Source organism: Pomacea canaliculata, linkage group LG2 (assembly GCF_003073045.1).
Source record: "Pomacea canaliculata isolate SZHN2017 linkage group LG2, ASM307304v1, whole genome shotgun sequence".
In the NCBI taxonomy this organism is placed as follows: Eukaryota; Metazoa; Mollusca; class Gastropoda; order Architaenioglossa; family Ampullariidae; genus Pomacea; species Pomacea canaliculata.
Window position 1 is genome coordinate 14,411,314 of NC_037591.1, and position 25,584 is coordinate 14,436,897.

The following is a 25,584-nucleotide window of genomic DNA, read 5'->3' on the forward strand; positions in this document are numbered from 1 at the left end:
TTAATTCCCTACAAAGGTGAACAAATGTATTTACTAAACAGTAGTCTAGCTCTTGAGTATGAAATATAGGTACATGGATAGATGGATAATATGGATAAACTTTTTTTGATTCAGCAAAGGGGCGACAACGGTTTAAAAAAAATCCGATGATTTATTGACCACGAAACTAGAACAATTTTACCGACTTCAAAACATACTAACCTCAGCTCGAGACGCGACACGTCCTTCCTTCTCTGTCTCTCTCCTACTCTGCTAATGTCACAGGGAGGTAGGAAGGGGTACCAACACAGTCTTCCTCTCGTATTACAGCTTAACACAAATCATGGGCCAAGATATTTAACTCTTGTTGAGCTCGAGAGCACTGTCAAGGGCGAACTCTACACCACCTGCCTTAGATCGTCACTCACAGGCCATTGTTTACTCCTCTATGGTTGGTATGTGTTTTGAGCTTTTGTGCATGTGCATGCGTGTCCCTATGCGTTTGTGTGTGTGTGTTGGGTCCTATCTCATACTGCTATATCAAATCAAAAAACTTTCTGGAAGTAAATCAATCACCTGTACCTCGTATAACGTTGGCGACGGTCCAGCTATAAGCCTTAGTAAGATAATATTATCAAGCATACTGTGAAAGAAAACCAACAAATGTTTTTCTGCAGATTATTTTTCTTGTGTGTGTGTGTGATTTCGTGCACATGGGTGTGCTCGTTTTAAGCTCGTGGGGAGGAAGGACTAGGAAACCCGTCAATAGACCGAAATGTTTCTGTGAAAAAAATTGTCTGTAAGGGTCTGCAGCTGGCACACTATTATTCCCTTTCACGGCCTATAAAAATTAGGAAGAGCCTAAAATCAACAGAATGTTGCTAATGTTTCTAGACAGTGACCAGCCCACCTCAATAAAACGTTTAGGGACAAGAAATGTTAGAGGGGAATGAAAACAGAAACTCACCTGGTCTGGGCTGTTCCTCAATAAGTAACATCAACACGACCTTGACATAAATCAGACATAGGTATTTGTCTTCCTGTTTGCCTTAGGCGCTGTGTAGTCATGGACTTCACTATTAGGAAAAAATGTTATCAAGCCTACATGGAAAGAGCGTGACAAAACAGTTGCCTCACGTGGTCACAGCAACACAGACCCACCACACAAACGCGTGCGCTCACGCATGCACAGATAAGGATTTGTACAGAAAGGTAATAACACTTAGTCGTTATCAGAAAGGATTTCCAGTCACAGAGATAAATCTCTCAGCGAGTGGTGTGTAAATAATGTTTGGTCCCAGAGCAACACTCCACGCCAACGTTTTATAGTCAGGCACACTGCGCAATGAAAGGTGTAACTTTAATCTCAGAAAACGATGGTAATCAAATTTATCACATTATTGTGAAACATTTCCTTTTTGCATTAGTAATATCTGTCATTCTCAATCATCGTAAAGACATTTATTGAAACGTTTCGTCCAGATTAATAGCAGAAAGTGAAGTACTTCTGTTATTGGTATACTTGCCTGTGTATATGTACATATGTATGTATGTGTGTACATGAATTAATGAATGGCAACGGCTAAGTCTGGAGGTAATAAATTATTACACACAAACTATTCGTGCGTCCAACACGGAAATTAAACCATCGTATTTAGCACTGCACAAGCGTATGCATTCATCAAGAGTGTTAATAGATGAAGACTTTAGAAGCTTTCCCCAGTCGACCCGGATGTCGAGAATGGTTACCTGACTCTACAGAGGATTGGGGAAGGTAAGCAGCGAGGGAGAGATGGGCACCGCCCTCATGTAAAGGTCGTCTCACTTCCCGACGACTTAAAGAAAAACGTTTACGGGGTTGACCTTTACCCTTTACTTAGTAAAACACAATCCCATCTTCCCACCCTCTCCCGGATTCACCAGATCGCTTCACACACCACCTTCCCCTTGCACATTGTCAAAACGTTCAGTGCACAGTCACGTGGCTTAGAGAAGGTGTGTGCAAAGGCTCGGTAACATCATTCTGTGACCTATGAACATCCTCCATTGTGTCCGTGCCCTGAATAGCCACCAGCTGAACAACCCGCTGCTCTCCTCTTCACTATATCCAGCTTCTCAAAGCCTATAAAAAGAGCAAGAAAGCAGTTTGCTCAGTACATGCTCCATGTCATTCAAAAGTCTAATTTTAACTCTAATTAGTAAGACACTTATTCATGCACACAAAGAAACACGTGCAACGATAGGGCAGAAACGTGTATAGGCTTTAATGATGAAAACTGACTCTTAACAGTAAACTGTACACCATGTCCTTGAAAGCTCGAAGATCCGGGATGACATTGTCATTGGGTGTGACACGATGTTTCGGTCTGATGCCTGTCTACTCACCCGTCTAGCGAAATAGTAACATACCTTCTCTCTATCCCTCTGCTCTAGCTTCTAATCTTTTCAAACACGCAATGCCTTACTTTATTTCCTACCATCTTTTTAAAGATATGGTAATGATATGAGAGTGTTGTTAATCGCTGGTTGATTCAGGTGAAAAGGGTGACAAATGTTCACAGGTGCCGCACATAAAAGGGTATTAGGGGGTAGGAAATGGATTTTTTTAAAGCCGAGCCAGCAACTAAATCAACTTTATCAAGACAAAGAAACCAGCCCCGAAAACAGGTACCACATACAGAGAAAGAACAGCGTGTCAGAGACAAGATTTGAACCCAGGACAGCCAATCTTTACTGCATTGGCTAATCGTTGTGGCCATCGCATTTACTGCTGGCCCTTGATAGTTGCTTTTATTTCCTCCAATTTTGTTTCCACAAACTTTACGATTCATCTATTTGTACATCTGAATTTTGTACATTCATTCTGTATGTTTTTTTTAACTGCTTACAATGCTTTTAAAACAATAAATATGCTTTGTATACATTGACTATACATTGACACTGAAATTAAAACTATTTCAAATAGGATACAACTTTTCGCATCTCTCATTCACATTCGCTCAGACCAACTTATTTTTTTAAAAGTACGAATAAATGGGTTATTTACATTGCCAGACATATAATTATTAAATGTATTGATATGGAACTCGGGTCCCTATAAATATGTTACACATACCCAATTCAATTTGATAACTTCAAAGTATTTCATAAAATGCATTCACATGTTTTATGTAGCATAACAGTACAAAGGCTAGTAATGGATTTCAGAAATACAGTCAGTAAAAAGCTTTAACATTCAGTTTCTTTCTTAGTTTCATCGTGCGTAAGTTGGATGCCATTCAGTGGATTCTTTATCTAAAAGGCAAAATATTGTCACATTCATGTGATTTGTGGTCTTGGAATTGACGAACTTCCACTTCGCAGACTTGTCTGTAAAATAAAAATTACGAAATTTCAGATTCAATACAAGGAAGGGTAATGAAGAACATACATTATTTACATGGGGATCTGTTTCAATTGCTCTTTAGATATTTTAAAATCATCTTATAGCTTAGTAAACGAAATTCTAATAAATATAAAAGTGTAAAACGTAGTTCGCGGGTATTTGAATAAAATTGACAGACTGAAGGATGACGATGCTGTTTATTATACCAAAGCAATACCGTTGTACACATTACTTACATAGATGTTTAGGTCCAAACTTCTTGAGCGCTGACGACTTGGATTGTCTTCCAGGGGAACTGAGAAATGAATGTTAAATATTAATGTTTGAATACTAAATCTCTGTGATAGTGTTCATCTCTTAAATTAGTCATTACCTCCACAACGTATGATAAAATATTTATACAAATATATAAATTATTAAAATAAATAATTAACGACCCATTCAACACACACACATGCTCCCACACCTGTCCGAATGTTTGTATCTTTCTCTTTCTCTCTTTGTCCATTCATACATTTTTTAAGCAGTTGGTGCAATCGCAAGTTTTGATACTGTCTGTTGCGATGTAGGCACAATGTCAAAATACTTACTGTCAGGTTCATCGACTTTAGAGTGTTTCTTCTTCCGCAGGTGCCTGGCGATACAAGGGCAGACCGCGATCAGTAGCAGGCTGAGACCAGCAGGAATACCAGCAGCGAGGCCGATAACAAGCCATGGTGTTGCTGTAACATCAAGTGTTAACAATACAGTGAAGACTAGAAACTGTAATTTTTAATTGAACAGTCACAAAATAATTTCATGCAGGGTCATTTCTTGCAACGCATGCTACATTTTTGATGGTCTTCAAGACACATCTTAAATATATTCTCAGACCTACATCAATATACTTTGAGTTACATTTTTTAAAAATCTAACGGACTTCAGAATTTATGAAAATATTGATTGATGTCGAAAACATGCATTCGCGAACAGTGAATCCCTTGATTGAAATTTAAAACAAATTTAATTTATTCGTGAAGATTGCAGAAGTCAAAGTTCAATAAAAGTACTCACAGTTTTTCACCTCCCTGCAAATACATAACAATATTCACATGTACAAGAGCACATTATTTCAGTTAATTTATGCTAGAAGTTTACTGCTTTGCAAAATAAAATTTTACTGGCTGCATGTTTAAAGTGTCACCTTGCACTGAATCGAATGGATGTGTCTTAGGAATAACGTAGGTAGACATGGATGAATTTACTGTAAGATTGACTAGATTAATAGATTAATCAAAATACTCATTAAACTTTTTTTAAGAAAAAAACTATTTCTAAAGATATATGTCTTGAGAATCATATCACTGTATCAAGGGGTTTTGCCGACCTGCACATGGGAAATTCCTCTGTAGGGTCGCATTCCATTCCTTGTTCGCAAGGGTTTAGATATTCAAAGACCTGACATTTTGTCATATGCTGATTTACTGAAAAAATGTAAACAATGTCAGACGAGGCACACTAATAAAGACAGATTTTTGAAAATCTATAAGTATATATCAACTGTTACAATCGACCATGTGATTAGCATTTCAACAACATGATTTCTTTATTCGACGCATTAAAATGTGTAAATTAAAGGATACATACATAAGCAGTCTGATTTTTAAAACAAAGAAGTAAATATGAGATTAAGTATATGTGTGTGTGTGAAAGAGAGAGAGAGAAAAAAAAAAGAGAAAAAGAAAGAGAAGGAGAGACAGATGTTACGTACTCAAATGGTTCTGGTATGCAACTTGCAGGTCACCGGTTTGTTGGCGGAGACAGAAAACACTTGAAGTCAGGCTCGACAAGGCGACGGCTAGCGATGACTTGGCACTTGCTTCGCTACTGCTCTTCATGAAAATATCAGCATCAGCGATGATACTTCCAGCTCTTTAATCAAGAAAGGAAGATAAAGTTCAAAATAAATCATTCATCAAACCCATTGAAGTGATCCGTTGAAAAGCACTTTGCGTTGTCACAAGTAAGGATTATTAATGATTCAAACATCGACTCCACCCGATTCTTTTAACGCGGTCTAAACATTTACCTGAGACTAGTCACTTCGAGGAACTGGAATCCGACAAGTGTTTCACTGAAGTACAGGCTCAACTGCAAAACAGTAGCAAACCAAACAATAACTTAACGCTAAAGCATTTTCATGATTTAATGGAAATAATATACCCACTCCCATGCATAATCATATAAATAACAATAACAAGCTCAGCATAAGAAGCCAACTAAGAATCAAAAAGCATAGCTAACCGTTTTTTTAAAAAGGAAGATGATTTTAGTAGTGTGCTGATTCTGAATGATAAAAAATTATGGTTACAAACTATCTCCTCTCATTTTTTTATTCCGTTTATAATTACATCGATAAAAGAGCAGTTTAGCAGTTTACACCAACAAGTAAGAAGCAAACTTAGGTTAAATCCATGTTTCTGTCAGTGTGGGGGAAAGTTTGGATGGCCAAGCACTCACTGGGTATATATTTCAGTTTAAAGACACTTTATCAATATCACAGACAATGTAGAATCATCAGCAAGGCCATTTTCATATGGTCATTTATTGAGCATTTATCGCCACCATTACAAGTAATGCTCGTAAACATTTTAATCTCTTTCCTTACCTGCTGCGTTACGGACTGTTTCCACCTCCCATACTCTGTACCAGACTTGTTCGCAAGATCCGAGGGAATGACATTAACGTTTACAGAAATAGTCACAGAAACGGTGATCAATGCTGTAAAGAGACAACATTATTTCTGTTAGCATCCTGTTTGGGTTTCTATTATATTGAAGTCAGCGAAAATTAAGATACTGAAGCAAATGTATCTTTTTATGTAATCAGCCAGAAGGACGCCAGTGGATGGGAAAACGTTCCTTAGCTAAGAAGATAGAAGGACGAAGAGATCGACAGACACACATTTGAAGCAGGTAAGCAGGAAGGGATGGATGAATAAAAGAAGGAAGATAAATGTGTGTAAATTATAATAAAGATGTTAGTGCCTTTTTCCACCACAGAAGGAATAGGGCTCATTAACACCCACACATACACCGGAGTACCCAAAGAAAACACGAGAACGGTCAGCTCTGCTATGTACACAAGTGTCACATCCTGACAAAGAAGTATCCTAGCCGGGATCCGAACCGATAAGATCCGATTCTCACTGTAGGGGTAATTAGCTCAGAAAGAAGACAGAACTTCTTTATAGACATGAGAGAGGTTATAGATTGTAAAATGTGTTCTTTCCCTTTTTTATTCTTTTATTAAGAAAATCAATTGTTCTTCCTTTACATTGACGGGAGAAACGATTTCTGCTTTCCGAGAATCGACAAAGGAACCATTAAAGATAGAGACAGATGAGAGTTATTTGAACTGCCGAATAACTGGGATTAAAAATATACAAGACCTTCACACTGCCCATTGTTTCTGTCGAGCAGAAATCCCCTGTTACAGGTACAAATGTAGTTGCCGACAGTGTTGATGCATACCTGGCTGCAAGGGTAGCTCCGGCACTCATCTATATCTATAGAAACGACAAAACACATAACTCTTTAGGACAGACCTGGGCAAACGCCGGCCCGCGGGCCGGATCCGGCCCGCCTCCTGTCTCTGACCGGCCCGCCCGCCAGTATATGTACTATATATACAGTATTGGGTAAAACTGAGTTAACTATATTAGTCCGGCCCTCTAGAACCATCCCAATTTCTCATGCGGCCCCTTGGGAAAATTAATTGCCCACCCCTGCTTTAGGAGGATAAGAATTTTAATGTCAAACGTTTTGTCTTTAGGGCTAAAATAGAAAATTGTAAAAAGAAAGATGATAACCGAGGAAAATCTCTTGTTATTCTTTAACAATTTAAACAATTAGTAAAGATACGCATACAAATTTAGTTGAAAATAAAGCGATGAATGATTATTTAAAATGTTCAATTATAATAGCACATTAAGCGACATGTAATACATGAGAAGTATAATAACATGTATATTACCTTCGCATTTCCCGCTTGCTGTGTCAAGAACAAACCCACTGTCACAGGTACACGAGTAGCTGCCGTCGGTGTTGACACATCTCTGGCTGCAAGGTGAGCTGAGACACTCGTTAATATCTGAATAAACAGGTAATAAACAATGTTTTCCTGTTTATCAATGCTTCGACGGGTCATAAGACTTCGTTAACTTTTAGACATATGCACGTTACAAAATAAACATGTTAATAAATAAGATGTTAGTGCCAACTGTTTACAGAAAAAAAAATCTCAAATCTTTAACAGAAAAATGACATTAAAATAGTGTAACTGCAGGTTATTACAATGAAGAAATATTGTTTAAGGGCCCTACTTTAAATGCATTCTAATTAATAACAATCTGTCCTACCTTCACATGTCCTGTTTGCTGTGTTAAGTGTAAATCCGTTGTTACAGGCACATGTGTAGCTTCCATTGGTGTTGATGCAAACCTGACTACAAGGTGAGGTGAAGCATTCGTCTACGTCTAAAAAATATCGAATTAAAACAGTATAAGGTTTCAAGGCCTAGGTAGGTGTCTTCAAATATCAGAGGTGATTTTGCAGGGAACAATTTACAGTAGAAAAAAGGAATTTTACCGTATCTCACGTTCATTTGAAATCTTTAATGCATTTAAGACAAATATTTAGCATATCTGTGACACATAAAATTATGCGTACAAATTAAATTTCTTACCGCGTTACTAATGGCAAAAAAACAACAAAAAACAAACAAACAAACAAACTCCACTGACTTGCCTGAATATATTTTAGAGCTCACCATTACAGTTAACGAAAATTCTGCTTTCACGCTAAATTTCCTGATTGTATTGTTTAGACTAGTAGACCAACGTGCACTTACCGGTTTTGTTTATTTGTCTTACCTAGACAGGTCCCGGTAGTGCTGTCAAACATAAAGCCGTTGTAGCAGGTACAAGTATAGCCGCCGTCGGTGTTGACGCATCTCTGGCTACAAGGTGAGCTGAGACACTCGTTAATATCTGAATAAACAGATAATAAGCAATGTTTTTATGTTTATCAATGTTTACATAACCACAAGGCATGCTTGGACGGGTCATACGACATCGTTAACTATTAGATATATACATGTTACGAAATAAACATGTTAATAAATAAGACGTTAGTGCCAACATTTTAGAGGAAAAAAACACACTTTCTAAAACCTTTAACAGAAAAATAACGTTAAAATAGTATAATTGGACGCTATTACAATGAATAAAGATTTTTAAGGGCCATCGTTCAGATATATTATAATTAATAACAATCTGTTTTACCTTCACATGTCCTGTTTGCTGTGTTAAGTGTAAATCCGTTGTTACAGGCACATGTGTAGCTTCCATTGGTGTTGATGCAAACCTGACTACAAGGTGAGTCGAGGCATTCGTCTACGTCTAAAAAATATCGAATTAAAAAAGTATAAGGTATCAAGGCCTAGGTAGGTGACTTCAAATAAAGGTGTCTTTGCAGGGAAAATTTACTGTAGAAAAAAGGAATTTTCCGTATCTTATGTTCATATGAAATCTTTAATGCATTTAAGACAAATATATATCCTGTCTGTGACACATAAAATTATGCTTACAAATTAAATTTCTTAGCGCGTTACTACTGGCAAAAAAGCAAAACAAAACAAAAACAAAAAAAAGCAAACGCCACTAAAATGCCTGAATATATTTTAGAGCTTGCCATTACAGTTGACGAAAATTCTGCTTACACGCTAAGTTTCCTGATTGTATTGTTTTGACTAGTAGACATACGTGCACCAAGCGGTTTAGTATATTTGTCTTACCGTCACATGTCCTGGTTGTGTTGTCAAACATAAAGCCGTTGTAGCAGGAACAGATATAGCCGCCGTCGGTGTTGACACATCTCTGGCTGCAAGGTGAGCTGAGACACTCGTTAATATCTGAATAAACAGATAATAAACAATGTTTTCATGTTTATCAATGCTTCAACGAGTCACACGACTTCGTTAACTTTTAGATATATACATGCTACGAAATAAACATGTTACTAAATAAGATGTTAGTGCCAACATTTAGGAGGGAAAAAAACCCACATTTTCTAAAACCTTTAACAGAAAAATGACATCAAAATAGTATCTTTTTCTTCTTCTTCTTCTTCTTTCCTATACGCCCCCAGTGGTGCAAAGTCCGCAACCACACCTCGCCATCGGACCCGGTCCTGGGCATCCCTTTTCAGTTGGGACCATGTCATGCCAGCAGTCTCTGCCTCTCTGTGGACTGATCTCCTCCACGTCTGTCTGGGTCTCCCAACCTTGCGCCTTCCCTGTGGGTTCCAGCCCAGAGCTTGTCGCGTTAAATTGTCGGCTGGCTTTCGTAGAGTGTGGCCAATCCAGCCCCACTTCCGCTTCTTGATGTCGTGGCTGGCAGGGTTTTTGTTGGCTCTCTCCCACAGGTCTGCATTGGAGATCTTCTCAGGCCATCGGATGTTAAGGATGCGGCGCAGACATTTGTTGATGAATGTCTGTATCTTGTTGGTGATGGCATTTGTCACCCGCCATGTCTTAGATCCATACAGGAGGACGGACTTGACATTTGTATTATAGATGCGGATCTTGGTTGGTAGAGACAAAGCCTTCGAGTTCCAGATAGGTCTGAGGGTGTGGAATGCAAGCCTGGCTTTGTTTATTCGGCTTCTGACATCTTCATCTGAACCTCCGTCTTTGCTGCTGACTATGCTGCCAAGGTAGGTGAAACGGTCAGACTCTGTAATACATTCTCCATGTAGTTGGAGTGGGGCTTCTTGATTTGTGTTGACCCGCATTACCTCCGTCTTTTTGATGTTGATGGTTAGGCCAGTCATTGCTGCTTCTTCTGCGAGCCGAGTGAGCTTTGTCTGTGCGTGTTGTTGCTTGTGGGACAACAGGCTGATGTCATCCGCAAAGTCGAGATCCTCAAGCTGCCTGGCGAAGGTACACTGAACGCCCGTGTTGCTGTTAGAGGTTGTTCTTCTCATGATCCAGTCTATGACGATCAGGAAGATTCTCGGTGAGAGCAGACAACCTTGCCTCACTCCAGTCCTCACTGCGAAGGGGTCAGTCAGCTTTCCCTTGTATATCACCCGGCATGTCGAGTTCTCATACAACTGCTGGATGATGGCAATGAACTTTGGTGGAAATCCGTAGTGCTGTATAGTATAACTAGAGGTTATTACAACGAATAAAGATTGTTTAAGGGCCGTCCTTTAAATACATTAGAATTTATAACAATCTGTTTTACCTTCACATGTCCGGTTTGTTGGGTTAAGTTTGAATCCGTTGTTACAGGCACATATGTAGCTTCCATTGGTGTTGATGCAAACCTGACTACAAGGTGAGTCGAGGCACTCGTCTACGTCTAAAAAATATCGAATTAAAAAAGTAGAAGTTTTCAAGGCCTAGGTAGGTGACTTCAAATATCAGAGATGATTTTGCAGGGAACAATTTATTGTAGTAAAATCGAATTTTACCGTATCTCACGTACGTATGAAATCTTTAATGCATTTAAGACAAATATTTAGCATATCTGTGACACATAAAATTATGCGTACAAATTAAATTTTTTAGCGCGTTACTAATGGCACTCCCCAAAAAACACCACCACAACAACAAAAGCAAAAACAAAACAAAACGCAAAGTAACAAACTCCACTAAAATGCCTGAATATATTTTAGAGCTTGCCATTACAGCTCTTTGTTAACGAAAATTTTACTTACACGCTAAATTTCCTGATTGTATTGTTTAGACTTGTAGACTTACGTACACTAAGCGGTTTAGTATATTTGTCTTACCTTTACAGGTCCCGGTAGTGCTGTCAAACATAAAGCCGTTGTAGCAGGTACAAGTATAGCTGCCGTCGGTGTTGACGCATCTCTGGCTACACGGTGAGCTGAGACACTCGTTAATATCTGAATAAACAGATAATAAACAATGTTTTCATGTTTATCAATGCTTCGAGTGTCATACGACTTCAATAACTTTGGCTATCAGAATGAACGAAATTGAGACATTACGAATAAGATGTTAATGCCAACAGGTTAGAGAAATATCAAGTTTTCTTACAACTTTTGACGCAAAATAAGAAGTGACAGTTGAAATAATCCAACGGAATTCTTACAGTGTACATCTATTTATTGTTCAAGGACAGTCAATAATATTCAAGCTAAGTATGATAACAATCTAAGTTCTACCTTCACATTTCCCGTTGGCTGCGTTAAGTGTAAATCCGTTGTTACAGGCACATGTGTAGCTTCCATTGGTGTTGATGCAAACCTGACTACAAGGTGAGCTGAGACATTCATCTATATCTGAAGCAAATGAAATGTATAGGGTTATTGTATGTAGCTTTAAATTTGACGGATTTTCATTAGACAAAATAGATAAAGACAATGCTTTTACTCACTGTCTAGCATAAAAAGTAGAATATTCAATACGCTTTAGAGAAATATTTTACATAATCACAGGGATCTAAAATTCTGCGTACACACTCAAGTTACTTATTGCAATACCAATAAATAATCCACACTCTCATAGCATGACACTTTTAATAATTTGACTTACCTTTACAGTCCTTGGTTGTGTTGTCAAATATAAACCCAGTATCGCAGGTACAGATATAACTGCCGTTGGTGTTGATGCATTGTAGACTACAAGGTGAGCTGAGACATTCGTCAATAACTGAAAGTTCAAGAGACAAATAATGCTGTTAATAATGAACATTCTTAGATTTCAGATTATTTGAATGCCTTACATGGGACTCACAAATAAAATTAACACAAAACTTAAAGACTAACTTAAACTAAAAATATCAAACATGCACACTAAGTAAAAAAAAAAAAAATAAAAATATCACAATACAATGAAACATATTTATTTATATAAATATTTATATTATTTATTTATATTATCTTACAGAATTGGGCTTATGGCTTTGCGACAGACAGACAGACAGACAGACATTTATGCCAAGTAAGTTTCACCTTTACAAATTCCACCTTGATCGAGAAAAAAGCCCACGTCACACTCGCACGTGTATGTGCCAGGACTGTTGACACAGATCGCGTTTGTGAGCGTGCAGTTGTCTACGGCACCCTGGTTCTGACATTCGTCAGTGTCTGTGTCACAGTCTGTGCCTTGCCAGCCAGGTCTACACACACAACCTATTATATTGTCACAGCGCTCCGCTCCTTGTCCACAGTGACAGGTTTGGGTGCAATTTTCCCCGTAGGTACCATTTGGGCAAGCTGGATGGAATCAAAACAGTGGAGAGATGAAAAAATTCCGATAATATCTAATTCCTTTCATTAGGCTATTTTAATATTTAAAGCAGAAAAGCCTGCGAAAAGTAACTAGCAGATAAAACTTGAACACAGAAATATACCACAAGACATAGAAATAAATACATGTATATAAAGACATATCACAGAGACAACACAGAGACAACAGAGAGACAATACAGATACAACACAGACCTTATTATAAACACGTTATTATGATTTCTTTTGTTTTTAAATTTATGTCCTATTGGAAAGTACTTACATTTGCATCTCCGTCCATCAGGATTGAGAATCTTACCAGCAGGGCAGCTGCAAATATACCCGCCGACTGTGTTGATGCAGATATCAGTACACCGTGCAAGTCCGTTGGTACACTCGTTTATGTCTGTGAGGAAATAAACAGGAAAATAAAATAAACCATTACTCTTAGTTTTGTTCTTAATATGTTGTGCGTAAATGACCACCAGAATGATAAGCAATAAAACGTAGTGGTTAATGAATCCCCATGCTAAAATTTAATTTGGTTTTTTAACACTAGTTTTGGAACAAGAAGATTATTGTGTTTTACAGGCTGACGCATAATGAGGCGGGGCAAAAACTGTTTTTTAAAGTCACTGTTACATGGGAAATTTGTCATGTCCTGCATGCCCATTATATATATATATATATCAAGGTTTTCATGCTCTTGTGTCACGTGCTGGTACCTATACAAGTGACGCCATCGTTGTCGAGGCTGTAGCCGGAGTTTTTACAGGTGCAGCGGTATGACCCGGGTGTGTTGTGACATTCCTGGGAACATCGGCTTACGTTGTGGTCCGAACATTCATCCACATCTGTTTGAAGAGAAAAGGCTGTTTAGAAGTGTCTAAGGGTTAATAAGGTGAAGGTAATTAAAACTGCCTTAGATATAAAACAGAGGGATCGCATAGAAGACTAACAGGATTTCAAGAGAAGATGATGATGATGATGATGATGATGATGATGATGATGATGATGATGATGATGATGATGATGATGATGATGATATGCTGCTGTTGCTGCTGCTGATGCTGCTGCTGATGATGATAAGTGAGAATTTATATATCCCAATATCTTAGCAAGAGGCAAAGTCATGGTGCTGAACAAGATCAGGAAAGAATCCAAAAATGAAGGTCCAATACTTTTGTCCAAACTGAAGCATGGCCACACCGCAGAAACAAGACCAAGGAGAGCCGATCGTCTCAGTTTGTTAGACGAAGTGACAGAACTCACTAATAGTATTGTCCCAACCAACTACCGAAAATACTGACCATAACATCGGTTTGTCGTTTTGTTCAACAAGAATCCCGCTCTACAGTCGCACTGATAACTTCCGATTATGTTGTGGCAAATCTGATCACATGGGCTTTCCTCACATTCATTGATATCTACAACATATAGTTTATGTTTGTTTTATTTTTGACAGAAGTATTAAAATTCTGAAGTAAAACAAGACAAATAATACATATTTAAGTCATTAAAAAGTATTTAACAGCAGAGATGGATTTAAACGAGTCATCAATGTTGACTTGGATTGGAAAAATGTTTAAAACCTGTTTATCGTGTTAATCAAATTTTAAAACAATGGTAAAAAAAATAGTTTCCAAGTCCCCTCAAACGCAGGTTTCAAAAAAGTTTCACTTTACCTGAACATGTGCCGTTTACACCTTCAAAGGACCCTGATTGGCATTTACATTTGTATCCGCCATCAAGATTGACACATTGTTTATTTTCACTTTTGCACTGCTGGAGGATGGAAGAATTAGTACATTCGTCTATGTCCTGATCGCACCTATGTCCTGCCCATCCATCTTTACAAACACAGCCTATCTTGACATCACAGTAATCTGACCCTGCTCCACATGAACAGTCTTTGGCACAACCTTCTCCATATGTTCCAGGTGTACAATCTACAAACAACAATATGGAGTAAACGGTACATTTTTGGGTAACAAAATATATTTCCAGTTAAAGAAAACTAATCAATATGACGACAAATTATCATTATTATTGCTTGTTTTAATTAACCCAAGTATATGCAATTTCATTAATGAAGAGAATTAATAATTACATTACACATATCCAGCTTTCCATGATCCTAGAAATTCATTTACAAAAACTACCTGACAAAAAACGATAAGATGAGTAAAACAAAAGTGGAAGAAATAATATTAGGCAGCATCAAGAATAGTAAAAGGAATACTTTTTGCATTGATTATTTTTTTAGCTACATTAACAAGTCTAAAGAGATAAGAAATTCTTATTAATCAAGTAAGTCTTACTGATGCATGTGCGATAGTCTTCGTCTAGTTTCATCCCTAGTGGACAGGAGCACACAAATCCTCCATCCTTGTTGTTGCACGTGTGAGAACAGTTGACAACGCCCTGCCGGCACTCATCTAAGTCTGTTAAAGACAATGTAGGCAGCTTTAGAAGTGGTCTTACTTTCGAGAAAATGTCTACAGTGGGTCAAACTTCTACTTAGTTAACGAAACAATATATGTTATGTCTTCTAGCAGCTCAAGGACTATGACAAATATAGCATCACTATTATTCCTAATACATTTATCCTTTTCTATTCGTTTTTGTAAGGTAGGAACTAAAAGAAATAGAATGCTATGCTGATGTTATAAGATGATTAAAATGGTAAACAGGTTTAAATAACCTTGGCAACTCTCATGATCTGTGCTGAGTTCGTAGCCAGAGTCACAGATGCAGACGGGTTTGTCGTTGTCATCTAGGGTACAGCCATGAGCTCGCTCACAAGTGGTCAAGTTGAAGGCCGCACACACATCCCGAACTAACAACGAAAGCAGAACCAATTGAAGAAAACATATTACTATAAAGAAAAAGATTTTTGTAGAAAAGAACAGTAAGAAGCAGACGCTTACCCGAGTTGGCATGCCCAGAGAAGAAGAAAGGATGAAAAGGAGGTGTAGTGTCTGTGGCAGTGTCAGAGGAACAGTATGAAGAAGAAAGCAAGAAACTACCTTTTGAACAGTTTCTTCTGTCGGGTTCAAGTCTATATCCATATCTGCACAGGCAGTTGAAGGAACCATTGACGTTTATGCAGTCATGTTGACATTCTGCTATTTTTAACTCACACTCGTCAACGTCTGGCAGTACGGACGCATAGAAAAATCAGAAAAAATATTTCAGATCTTCACGCATGAGTACCTGCGCGGTGTGAATTAAAATACACTCCAAGTCATTCTTTTGGGGCTTTTTATCGTTCCGTAATATCTGTAACTGTTGGGCTGATTATATATATATGATTCATAGTTGTATTTACATGCAAATTGTTAGAGGGGTACACTTCACCTTCGACACACAGATTCCTCTAATATGTTAATGTTAAACAGTTTGTTCGACTCCTTGCAACCTACTCTTTTGTGTCTTAATAATAAACGAAAAAATTATCGATAGCTTGTGAAGTCGTGCTTCATTACATGTTGTTGCTTGTTTGTAGAGATTTTAAACATTGGAAAAGATCAATGAAAGTAAAGTATCTTACCGACACAGTGGTTACCAGCTTTCATGTAACCTTTGATGCAAGTACAGTAAAATCCTCCCGCAAAATTCTTACATTCTTCATGCTGTGTTTCACAAGGGAAGGTAGATTCACATTCGTTGATGTCTGGAAATAAAAATAAAAATAATAATGATGAGGATGACGACGATGACGATAGCAACGATGACGATGATGATTTTGACCAATGAAGGAGTCCTCCTATTCGTATGATGGCGATGATTATCAATGCAAGGCGTCCTTGTACCCAGATGATGATGATGATGATGATGATGATGATGATGATGATGATGATGATGATGATTACCAATGCAAGTCCCATTGCCATCGTCCATGTACCCGGGATGACAGAGGCACGAATAAGACCCAGGAATGTTGGCGCAGGTCTGGTCTTGTCGACAAATGTGAGGATTCTCTGCGCACTCATCAACGTCATCCTGACACTCACTTCCGGTCCAACCCGCTTTGCAGACACACCCCTTGACATTGTCACATCTTTCTTCACGGTCATTGCACTGACACATCTGGCGGCATTCGAATCCATAGCGCAGGTAGGGACAGGCTGAGCACGTGCGCTTGTCGTCATTCAGCATGTAGCCGTTGTTGCAAGAGCAAGAGAAGCTACCCATGGTGTTGCTACAGAGTTGGGCGCAGATGTGGTCCTGGCATTCATCGTGATCTTGACAGGTCTTATTGTCCTTAGGATCGAGGTCGAAACCTGCGTTACAGAAGCATTCAGGAATGCTCTTGTATGTTGAAGAGTCATTTCTGGCCCGACAGTTCTGTGAACAGCCACTGTTTTGACAAATGGTTTTCAAGGATTGATCTTCCTCGCACAAGTTGCTAACAGGATTGTAGATGTAACCTTCATGACACGAACATGTATAATCGCCGTCGGTATTGTTGCATATCTGCTGACAGTCGTCAGTCTTGTCCAAGCACTCGTTGATGTCGCTACACTTGAGGCCGTCTGCATTCAGTCGGTATCCCGGCTGACAATAGCACAGGTAACCTCCGTATGTGTTATTACACAGCATCTCACAATGGCTCAGGCTACGGTCCGCGCACTCATTGATATCGGAACAAGAGGCTGGTGTGTCGTTAACAAATCCTTGCGGGCACGCGCTACAGGTGTAGCCGACACTATTATTGCCTTGTGTCTCTGCTGGAATGTCACTGCAGTTTTGTTTGGGGTGACATGGGTTACCTGCGCATCCATCTTTGTCAAGCTGGCAGTCTTCACCATCCCAAGCTGGCTGACACTCACAGACTGCTTGCTGGAAGTAGAAGTTACCAGAGGACGGTCTGACCTTTGCCGTGTTACACTTCCCGTGACTTCCACAGCCAGTGCAGACTATTAGTGGAACAAAGGTGAGAGGGGAATAGCCGCCATTTGAGTCCACCGCGTACACACTGTTGAAGGAAAACTCTCGATCAAAACTGACTGACAAACGTAAGTAAAGGGAATATGTATGTATTTCTTAGTGTAAGGCGTTATACACCTCAATAGACTACTGCACTTATTGTCTGGCAAATGAAGTACATCAAATGTAAATTTCTTTGTGAAATATTTTTGGTACTTTTTTTTTTTGAAGCGTTGTACAATGCCCGATGCATCCGCAAATTTTTATGTTTTTGAAGTCATAAATATTTGAAAAGAGTTATAATTTTATATTTTATGTGTCTGTAATAAAATATTTGTTACTAGGTAATAATACTTATATTTAAATGTCGTTTTCAACCTTTGTCTCACACTTTATAATTAAAGTGCTAAGTGCTAAGATGCAATTGTAATCTGATATGTCTGTCCCATATTCTACGAAGGATCAAGAAAGATCTTTTGCAAATTCTATTCTCCTCAAACCAAAGTATGTTACAAAATAAAAAGAGATTAGTAAGATATAATATTTTTGTCTTAATGACTGGGTTAATGACTGATTAAGCTTTCATGTTCGAGTTACACACTTCCAAGTATTTTCAAGAACATACACGTCTGGAGTGTACACAAACACGTTTATGTTATCATATGTCGTGGTCTCACCTTATCTGAATGATGTCGAGTGTAGTAAGGGACAAAGTCACAGTTCCAGTTGAAGAATCTATTTTCAAGACACCGTTGTAGTCTTCGACGAGATGTAAGGTGACAACGTCATTGTCGGCATCGCGGGCACTGACTGTGAACTGCGCTGTTTGATTCATTGTCACACTCACTTTATCAGGAGACGAGATCACTGGCAGTGAGTTCTCTGTAATGGTGATGATCACAGTTAAAAATAATGTAAATACTCTTTTTTTATTATTAAATTTTATCTACTGTATACATACTTTACGAAAAACGTATGGTAATTAATTGATAATTTGAACAAAGTCTTAGCAGAAATGAATACAGTAATCCCTCGCCATTTCGCGCCTCACCTTTCGCGGCTTCACTATTTCGCGGGTTTTTATAAGAAATTAATGGGAAAAATGATTCGCGGACCTACGCTTCTTCACGGATTTTCTGCGAAATTCGATCAGGGGGATATATATATATTATGAATTTTTAGATGAAAGTGTATAAAATATATTACTAATATTAATTCTAATAATAAAGAAATGCTATAAATAATAAAGCTAATAATATGAATTACAGTAAACAGTGCATATATTTACTCAGAAACGACAACCAACATCGCTTGCCTGAGACGCTACGCGCCTACTCACAATTGTAAACAATACACGATTGGTTGGTTGCTAGGGAAGCGACCAATCAGAGGGCTGCGTTGTTTCCCAGCCTCTGATGGGCTCAGTACAGAGGCGGGCTGTGTACTTTTTCTTCTTCGTTCTATGACAGGTAATGTATTACTCTACAGTAAAGTACATATTATATGTTTGTTCTTTTGTTTAATGTAGAGGTACAAGACATGCGTAGAACACTGTGGGGATGGTTATTAAGGAAATGGGAAAACTTTATGTAGCGTAAAAGTATGGGGGAGGGTTTATAAAGCCTTAATATAGTTTATAAATAAATATACCGTTTCTGTTTCGCGGATTTTCGGTTATCGCGGGTGGTTCTGAAACGCATCTCCTGCGATAAACGAGGGATTACTGTAGTGTAGTTTTATGCCTTACGAGAACATCAATATTTTAAAACGGTTTTAGAAAAACAACAAATAAAAAAAAAAGCACAAAATGCAAAATATATTAAAAGAAGTTGTTCAGTATACGTGCTGTCTGCAATAAGACCTGCCAAGGCAATAGTTGACAAGAATGTGATGACTTAGAGTTCTCTTAAATTACTTCCGAATATAAACATAAAGAATACTCACTGATCTGCCTGAGGATGACCTCGGACTGGTTACGAAGACTGGACGTCTCGAGGGCGAAGTCCTGTTTCCCTGTTGCGATGAAGTCGTAGATGCAGGGCTTGTTGTCTGCTCCACAGGCTTTAACAGCGTTGGAGTGGTCTGTGGTGGGCGCTTCATCCAGAAACACTGGTGTGAACTCAGGGTGAGAGTAGTCGCTGGGTCCCATCCTCGGCTCGTAATACATCACTGTGTCGTTCTTCGTGACAAACCCTTGTATTCCAGACAGTGAAACAAGTCGGAAAAAGAAATATGTAAAGATATAAGTGACAGCCTAAAGCAAAAATTTTAAAGGAACATATAAGTCTCAGATAATTATGCAACATTAAAATTAATTGTGATCGACATTTATGTTTAAATAAAATAGCAATGATACTAATTTTAATGATACATTTTTAAAATGTTTTACTGATGTTTCTTAAAATGCGTTCTGCAGCAGCTGTGTAAGTGAAAGGCGAAACAAATATTATTGTAATGCACAAAAGTCAGACTTAACATGTATGTGTATAATTCATCCTCAAGTGCAATAAAATGCAGAGAATAATTTTGTAGGTAATAGGTTTCTTGATGTGGCCTGCTATCTTACCCGCTCTTTTCCCTCTTCCAGTAGAACCTCACAAAAAGTCAACTTTACATAAAAACACTTATTCTTTGTAAGATTAAATTTATCTTTCTGAAGTCACTGCTAGTTTTATATAAAAATGGAACAATGGAACATGTAACAATGCAATCATAACCACTTAAATTAATTTATTAACATATTTAGTCTGAGAATATAATAATAATTACTTGTACAGTGCACATAAGTGTACTTTCTGCTTATAATTTATTTTACTAAATTTCACTAAATTTTCAGTCAAAAATAAAAACTGGTACATTTACACTTGGGTATATTATATATTCCTGTCAAGTATTCCCACTATAAACCTAAAAATAACCCAAACTATTCCTTTTTTGCGAATAGGAAGAAATAGTATTTATATTTTTTGGATTTTAAATATTATGACACAAGGGACTTACAGTTTGGGGAAAACTTGTTGAATATTTCTCTTTCGGTCAAATTGTTGCCGAGTGTATCACCGTTGGGAAGAACAAAATCGTCGCTGCTGTTCCCATTAAAATTCCCAAACATTCCTTTCGGCAAGCTGCGGAATTCGTTAGGAATATTGAATGCAGAGGCGAGGGCTTGTAGACGTACTGATGTCTGAATTCCTATTCCTGTAGAAAGATAAAAGTCAGTTCATCTAGCTGTATAACAGAGCAACTCTAGTTTGCTTAACAATATATATCTCTATGTGTATATATATATATTTTTTGGACACAATATCTATTTGTAAACATTCTGTCAGCTCAGGGGTTTCTCTGTTCGACACATTCTTTATATTAGTTTAAATATTATTTATTGTTATAAGCTGCTTCCAGAGGACATCCTATGACCAAGCCAAATAAATTTAGAAGTAAAATATGCTTGAATCCTTATTCTCTCATTACTTTGCTTTCAAAGAGAATATTAACAAAATTTTGATTTCACTAGAGATTTTTCAGTGATTGAATGGCTTACAATACCACATTGAAATATTTTTTTTCTTGTAAATAGTAATGACCAGTTAAAATTTTCTGTCTAACCTGATGGGAAACTGACGGTACATGTATCGTTGAAACTTCGTATCATGAAGTTCTCAGTGTCGAGGGTGAAATCTTTCCGAAAGGCAAGTGTATAATCTACTCCGTTGGCGTAGACTATGAGCGCTGAATAAGAAAATAAGGAAAAAACATTTAAAGGTACACACGTCAGTCTGAGGCTACTTGCACATGTGCAAAACTTAAAACTGTTTTGAAGAAGCAAAATTAGAAACGTTCTCAGAAACAGCTCCTATGTCATTTATTTGCGAGGCACACGCGCATTCGAAAAATTCGCTAACGAGACTGAAAGTCTGGCTTAAAGCAATTTTGTCTTATTTAAAATAGTTTTAAGTTTAAAATCTAGAAATGTGTTGTGGAATGTTTCTATACCATAACTATCTAAATTTCTACTTAATTTTACAGGACGAACCCTAATTTAAATACATTTATACATAGCTATATATCTGTACTTAAAATTATCGTAGAAGTTGTTTAGGCTCTGAACAAAGTTTGTTTTTTCATTCAAGGAGGAATTCATTGACGGGAGAGAAACACTTCTGCACCCTACACTCAGTAATAGTAAATACAATACTTAATTGCTACAGCAAGAACACATAGCATATAAAGCCAAACTGAGTCATACACGTGTTGGTGCTCGGGTCGATGCCCACGAAAACCCTCACACCGTTCTCCTCCATTCCCAGCGCCGTGAAGACCGTGCCGTTGGAGGGGACACCCTTGTCGTCCCACGTCCTCTCCGTGCGGCCCTGAAGTGTGAAGTTGACCTGTGGTTTCCGAATTGTAATCAGATTGATTTCTCCAATGCCATTATAGTTGTATTCTCGCCCGTCCAGAGTTTTGATATGAGGATCGCCGTATATAGTGCCTGGAATAATAATCTTTAACGGTCACCTTGTGTGGTGCAATTAATAACATTTATCTGCACTAAACAGTAAGTTTTTTTTTTTATTTCAGATATTTAATTCTATGTAGTAAAGCTACACAGAACAAAATTAGCATTAACCGACTACAGGGGAGTTTTAGGTTTTTTTTCACCTTAAAAAGGCGGACGAAATTTCGATTGTGCTCAAAGTAAACAATATTTACATTAGAATTTTCTCGGTTGAACTGCTGCCTCCAGCATTCTGGAAAGCAATTTCTAAAAAAAAACAGTTACATGTACACTTGAATTTTTTTATGAAAACAATTTTTCTAATTGTCAGCACAATTAAAACATGTAGCTTGTTTACAAATTTCAACAACATGTCTATGGAAGAGAAACGGCTTCCAGGTAGGAGAGAGCGTGCGCGTGCGTGCGTGCGTGTGTGTGTGTTTTGTAATCATAAATTATTTATTTATTGATATAGATTATTTGGTTTGCAGCTTTTCTGGTGGGCTATTTAAATATACCAGAGCTAAATCACATCTGCAAACTTCACCTTTAAATATATTACAGTTTAGGTAACATCATAGCTTAACAGACGGACAAAAATAAACTGCGGTCAGTACTTCGCTGGTATGCAAATTTGATTCGCATTTTCCTATAGGCCGCAGTTGGTAGAATTTTTGACATCGTTGGTCTGTGGAGTTGAAACAGCAAGTCCTGTAGGCCCGAACATCTTCAGTCTCATACTGCTTTCGTAGTTCATACAGCAGGGGAGTGTAGGCCAGCGATGGACCGGCGAAAGGTATGTTCTGAATCAGAGTCTGGTTCCCAAGGAAGTAGCAGCATTCCTGCACACGGCAAATTTAAAACGATAGATGAACTGACACCAAAGGAATTATAACTGACATCCATGCAATAGTAAACTTAATGACAACTGTAATGATAAAGCAGCGCCAGCGAATTTCTGAAAGCTGAAAGGACACAAGAAATAAGCAGACAAGCGAAGAAGAAGAAAAGAAAAAGAACAAGGGCAATATGAAGTCAAGCAGTCGAGCAGACAGAATAAGGATTATGCCAGTCACACACATTTAATATCTGTATGAGACAATGCAGTGTTGACTATAGAGTAAGGTATAATTATATATGGGTTTATCCTTACAGGGGAGATAATTCGTAGTATATTAACTTGTTTGTTGGTGGCGATAAATGAATGCTTTCATTTTCGTCTGGAATAATAGTCATTTTCTTATACTGTGCTTTTTACACTTATCTTACTAGAATGAGGTGGAACTGACTAATTTCAGTACGTTAATAATGCAAGTACACAAGTCAGTGACTGTTAGAAAGGTTCGTTCACCTTGTAGCGACTTCATTATGTTACTTAACAGTATGCAAAAGTAGTGTCTCTCGGTTGGTTCTTTGTCTTTGTCTTGCATACCTTGCTGAAAGGTGCGTAGCGCCTTGTAGTTGCTAGGTTCAAAATAAAACACTCCAGGTGGTTGTCCTCATCGTTTCGAAAGTACCTCCACTGGTTTGCTACCCCGTTGTAAATGTTGTGTTTACTGCAGGGACACGGAGGTAGCTTCGCAAAGCCTTTTCTTCTGACGTCCTTCAGTTTTTTGTTTCGTTGATACCACTCGTCACATAAATGACCATCACTACTTGGGATTTCTCCGACTTTGTAAACCCATATACCTTTGTGTCCTACAAAGATATACAATTTTAGCTTTCAGCCATGTGTGACGAGACAATGAAGAAAGATGAGAAAAGAACAAAGGATGAAATAAAAAAGGAGAACAAAGACGCATGAACATACAGTATTAATTGTTAATACATTCATTTAAAAAAAAATTGATATATATATATTTTCACTTTGTGCTATGAATGCTTATCTCCTTATCGTTACTGATGTAAAATCAATTAAAATTGTTTTCGCACAATAATACTTTGTAAAGGTTACAAACTGATTACCAATCCTTTTTTCAACGTTTAGTTCAGTCTAGTTTTAATAATGTACTTATTTTAAATGTGTAACGAGGGATTAAAATATTTGAATTACATCTTAAAGCCTTGCAAAAGAAAATTTGCTTGACTCCTGGTGATTATGGTCTGAAACTTTCTAAGAGGTACTAACTTGTTTTATCAATACAAACCTGTGTTTCCTAGGTATGCACTCATATGATATGCGTATTCAGATTTAGAGTAGACATTTTGTTGAAAATTTTCCAGAGATCCTTGTGTGATTCCAATTTGAATTGGGTACCACGGTCCATAGTATTTCCAGTTCATCTCAGTAAGACTGTAGAGGGTGAATGCGTAGGAGGTTGTCCAGTCAGATGCAAGAATCAACTGGAAAGTAGCTTGACCTGGCTGAAATGACGTTTATTAATTCCAGGATACACTTATTTGCATAACATATTCTGATTTATTATTGTAATAATAACTTTTAATAATAACTTTTGAAATAACGGGATCTTGTGGTAGACATAACTTTATCAGCAGATTTTAAATTGTCATCCCACTATTGTTGTCATGTAAACCCACAAAACAAAAGGACCGAAGGGCACTCAGCCAGCCAGGGTCCTTTATTTTTATGCTCTTTAAGTTTTCTATAATATAAACGGGAAAACAAAGCAATCAATTATCAATCTTGCAATATGCATATAGAACCAAAGCGAATATGTACCACGATAGTATGGAAACATCTGAAAACATTTTTGAAACGTTACTTTTATGGTTTGAGATATAAAAAAAACCATAAAGTTTCTAAAACGTTTTCGCATGTTTTCATGCCATCGGAGACTGTTTAACTCACAGCTGGATCGTCTAAAAGACAGGTTTTAAATAATAAGATATTAGTGATTGCCAGTAGTCAGGAGATGTCTACTCCTTTGATTACTTTCTTCTTTTGTCAGTGCCTGTGTTTAAGAAGTTTTGTAGTAGACGTAGTGGGTTTGCTTATTTATCTAGCTGCTTTGAGCTTCATTGGTGTTCTCTTTCAGAAGATTATTATTGCAGGTCTGACCTACAGTAGTCAATAAAAGACATTGCTTACATTGTCTGCGTGGTATGACTGAAAGTCTTGCTCCATGCATTTCCACGTGAACACAAGAAGAACTGCTGGAGAAAATTTCAGCTTCAGCAAGCTCCCCGCTTCCTTTATAAGACCAGAAAATGTAATAGGCATTGCTCCGTTGTAGATCTTGTAGTAGACACCTGAAGTTCCTGTCCTGCAAACTAATTACATACATATCCCTTATTTAGTATATGAGAACGTTACAATTAACAGCATTGAAAAACGCAATGTTAAGGAGAAAATGCAAAATAATTCTCTGAAAATAATATTCAGCATTTCAGGAGACGATTTTGTTTGATGAATAAGTTGTTTTTTTTAAATATTTGGTAATTTTTTTCCTTTAGTCTACCTCATTCAACGAGAAAATCTGTCCACCGCCAATAAGAGTTTTGGCAATAACGTTTATATCAGAATTTTTTTT

General features: G+C 37.6%; 1 protein-coding gene across 7 annotated transcripts in view; it reads right to left on the reverse strand.

Annotated features, from left to right (window-relative positions):
• Window positions 1–2,236: 2,236 nt before the first annotated feature.
• LOC112554507 overlaps window positions 2,237–25,584 on the reverse strand; it is a 244,302-nt gene continuing 220,954 nt past the window's right edge. For 2 of the 7 annotated variants that reach the window (XM_025222320.1, XM_025222293.1), the window contains exons 42-58: window positions 11,602–11,718; window positions 11,203–11,319; window positions 10,653–10,769; window positions 9,200–9,316; window positions 8,688–8,804; window positions 8,277–8,393; window positions 7,764–7,880; window positions 7,379–7,495; window positions 6,795–6,911; window positions 6,012–6,124; window positions 5,433–5,494; window positions 5,115–5,275; window positions 4,731–4,827; window positions 4,418–4,431; window positions 3,955–4,086; window positions 3,601–3,659; window positions 2,237–3,348 (exon numbers count right to left, since the gene is read on the reverse strand). In XM_025222320.1, coding sequence (XP_025078105.1) covers window positions 3,298–3,348; window positions 3,601–3,659; window positions 3,955–4,086; window positions 4,418–4,431; window positions 4,731–4,827; window positions 5,115–5,275; window positions 5,433–5,494; window positions 6,012–6,124; window positions 6,795–6,911; window positions 7,379–7,495; window positions 7,764–7,880; window positions 8,277–8,393; window positions 8,688–8,804; window positions 9,200–9,316; window positions 10,653–10,769; window positions 11,203–11,319; window positions 11,602–11,718 — 1,742 coding nt within the window. In that variant the 3' untranslated portion in view covers window positions 2,237–3,297. Of the gene's footprint in view, window positions 3,349–3,600; window positions 3,660–3,954; window positions 4,087–4,417; window positions 4,432–4,730; window positions 4,828–5,114; window positions 5,276–5,432; window positions 5,495–6,011; window positions 6,125–6,794; window positions 6,912–7,378; window positions 7,496–7,763; window positions 7,881–8,276; window positions 8,394–8,687; window positions 8,805–9,199; window positions 9,317–10,652; window positions 10,770–11,202; window positions 11,320–11,601; window positions 11,719–11,971; window positions 12,089–12,390; window positions 12,655–12,949; window positions 13,073–13,391; window positions 13,521–25,584 lie in introns of all 7 variants that reach the window. The other 5 variants (XM_025222328.1, XM_025222301.1, XM_025222309.1 and 2 more) reach the window with 5 other exon arrangements.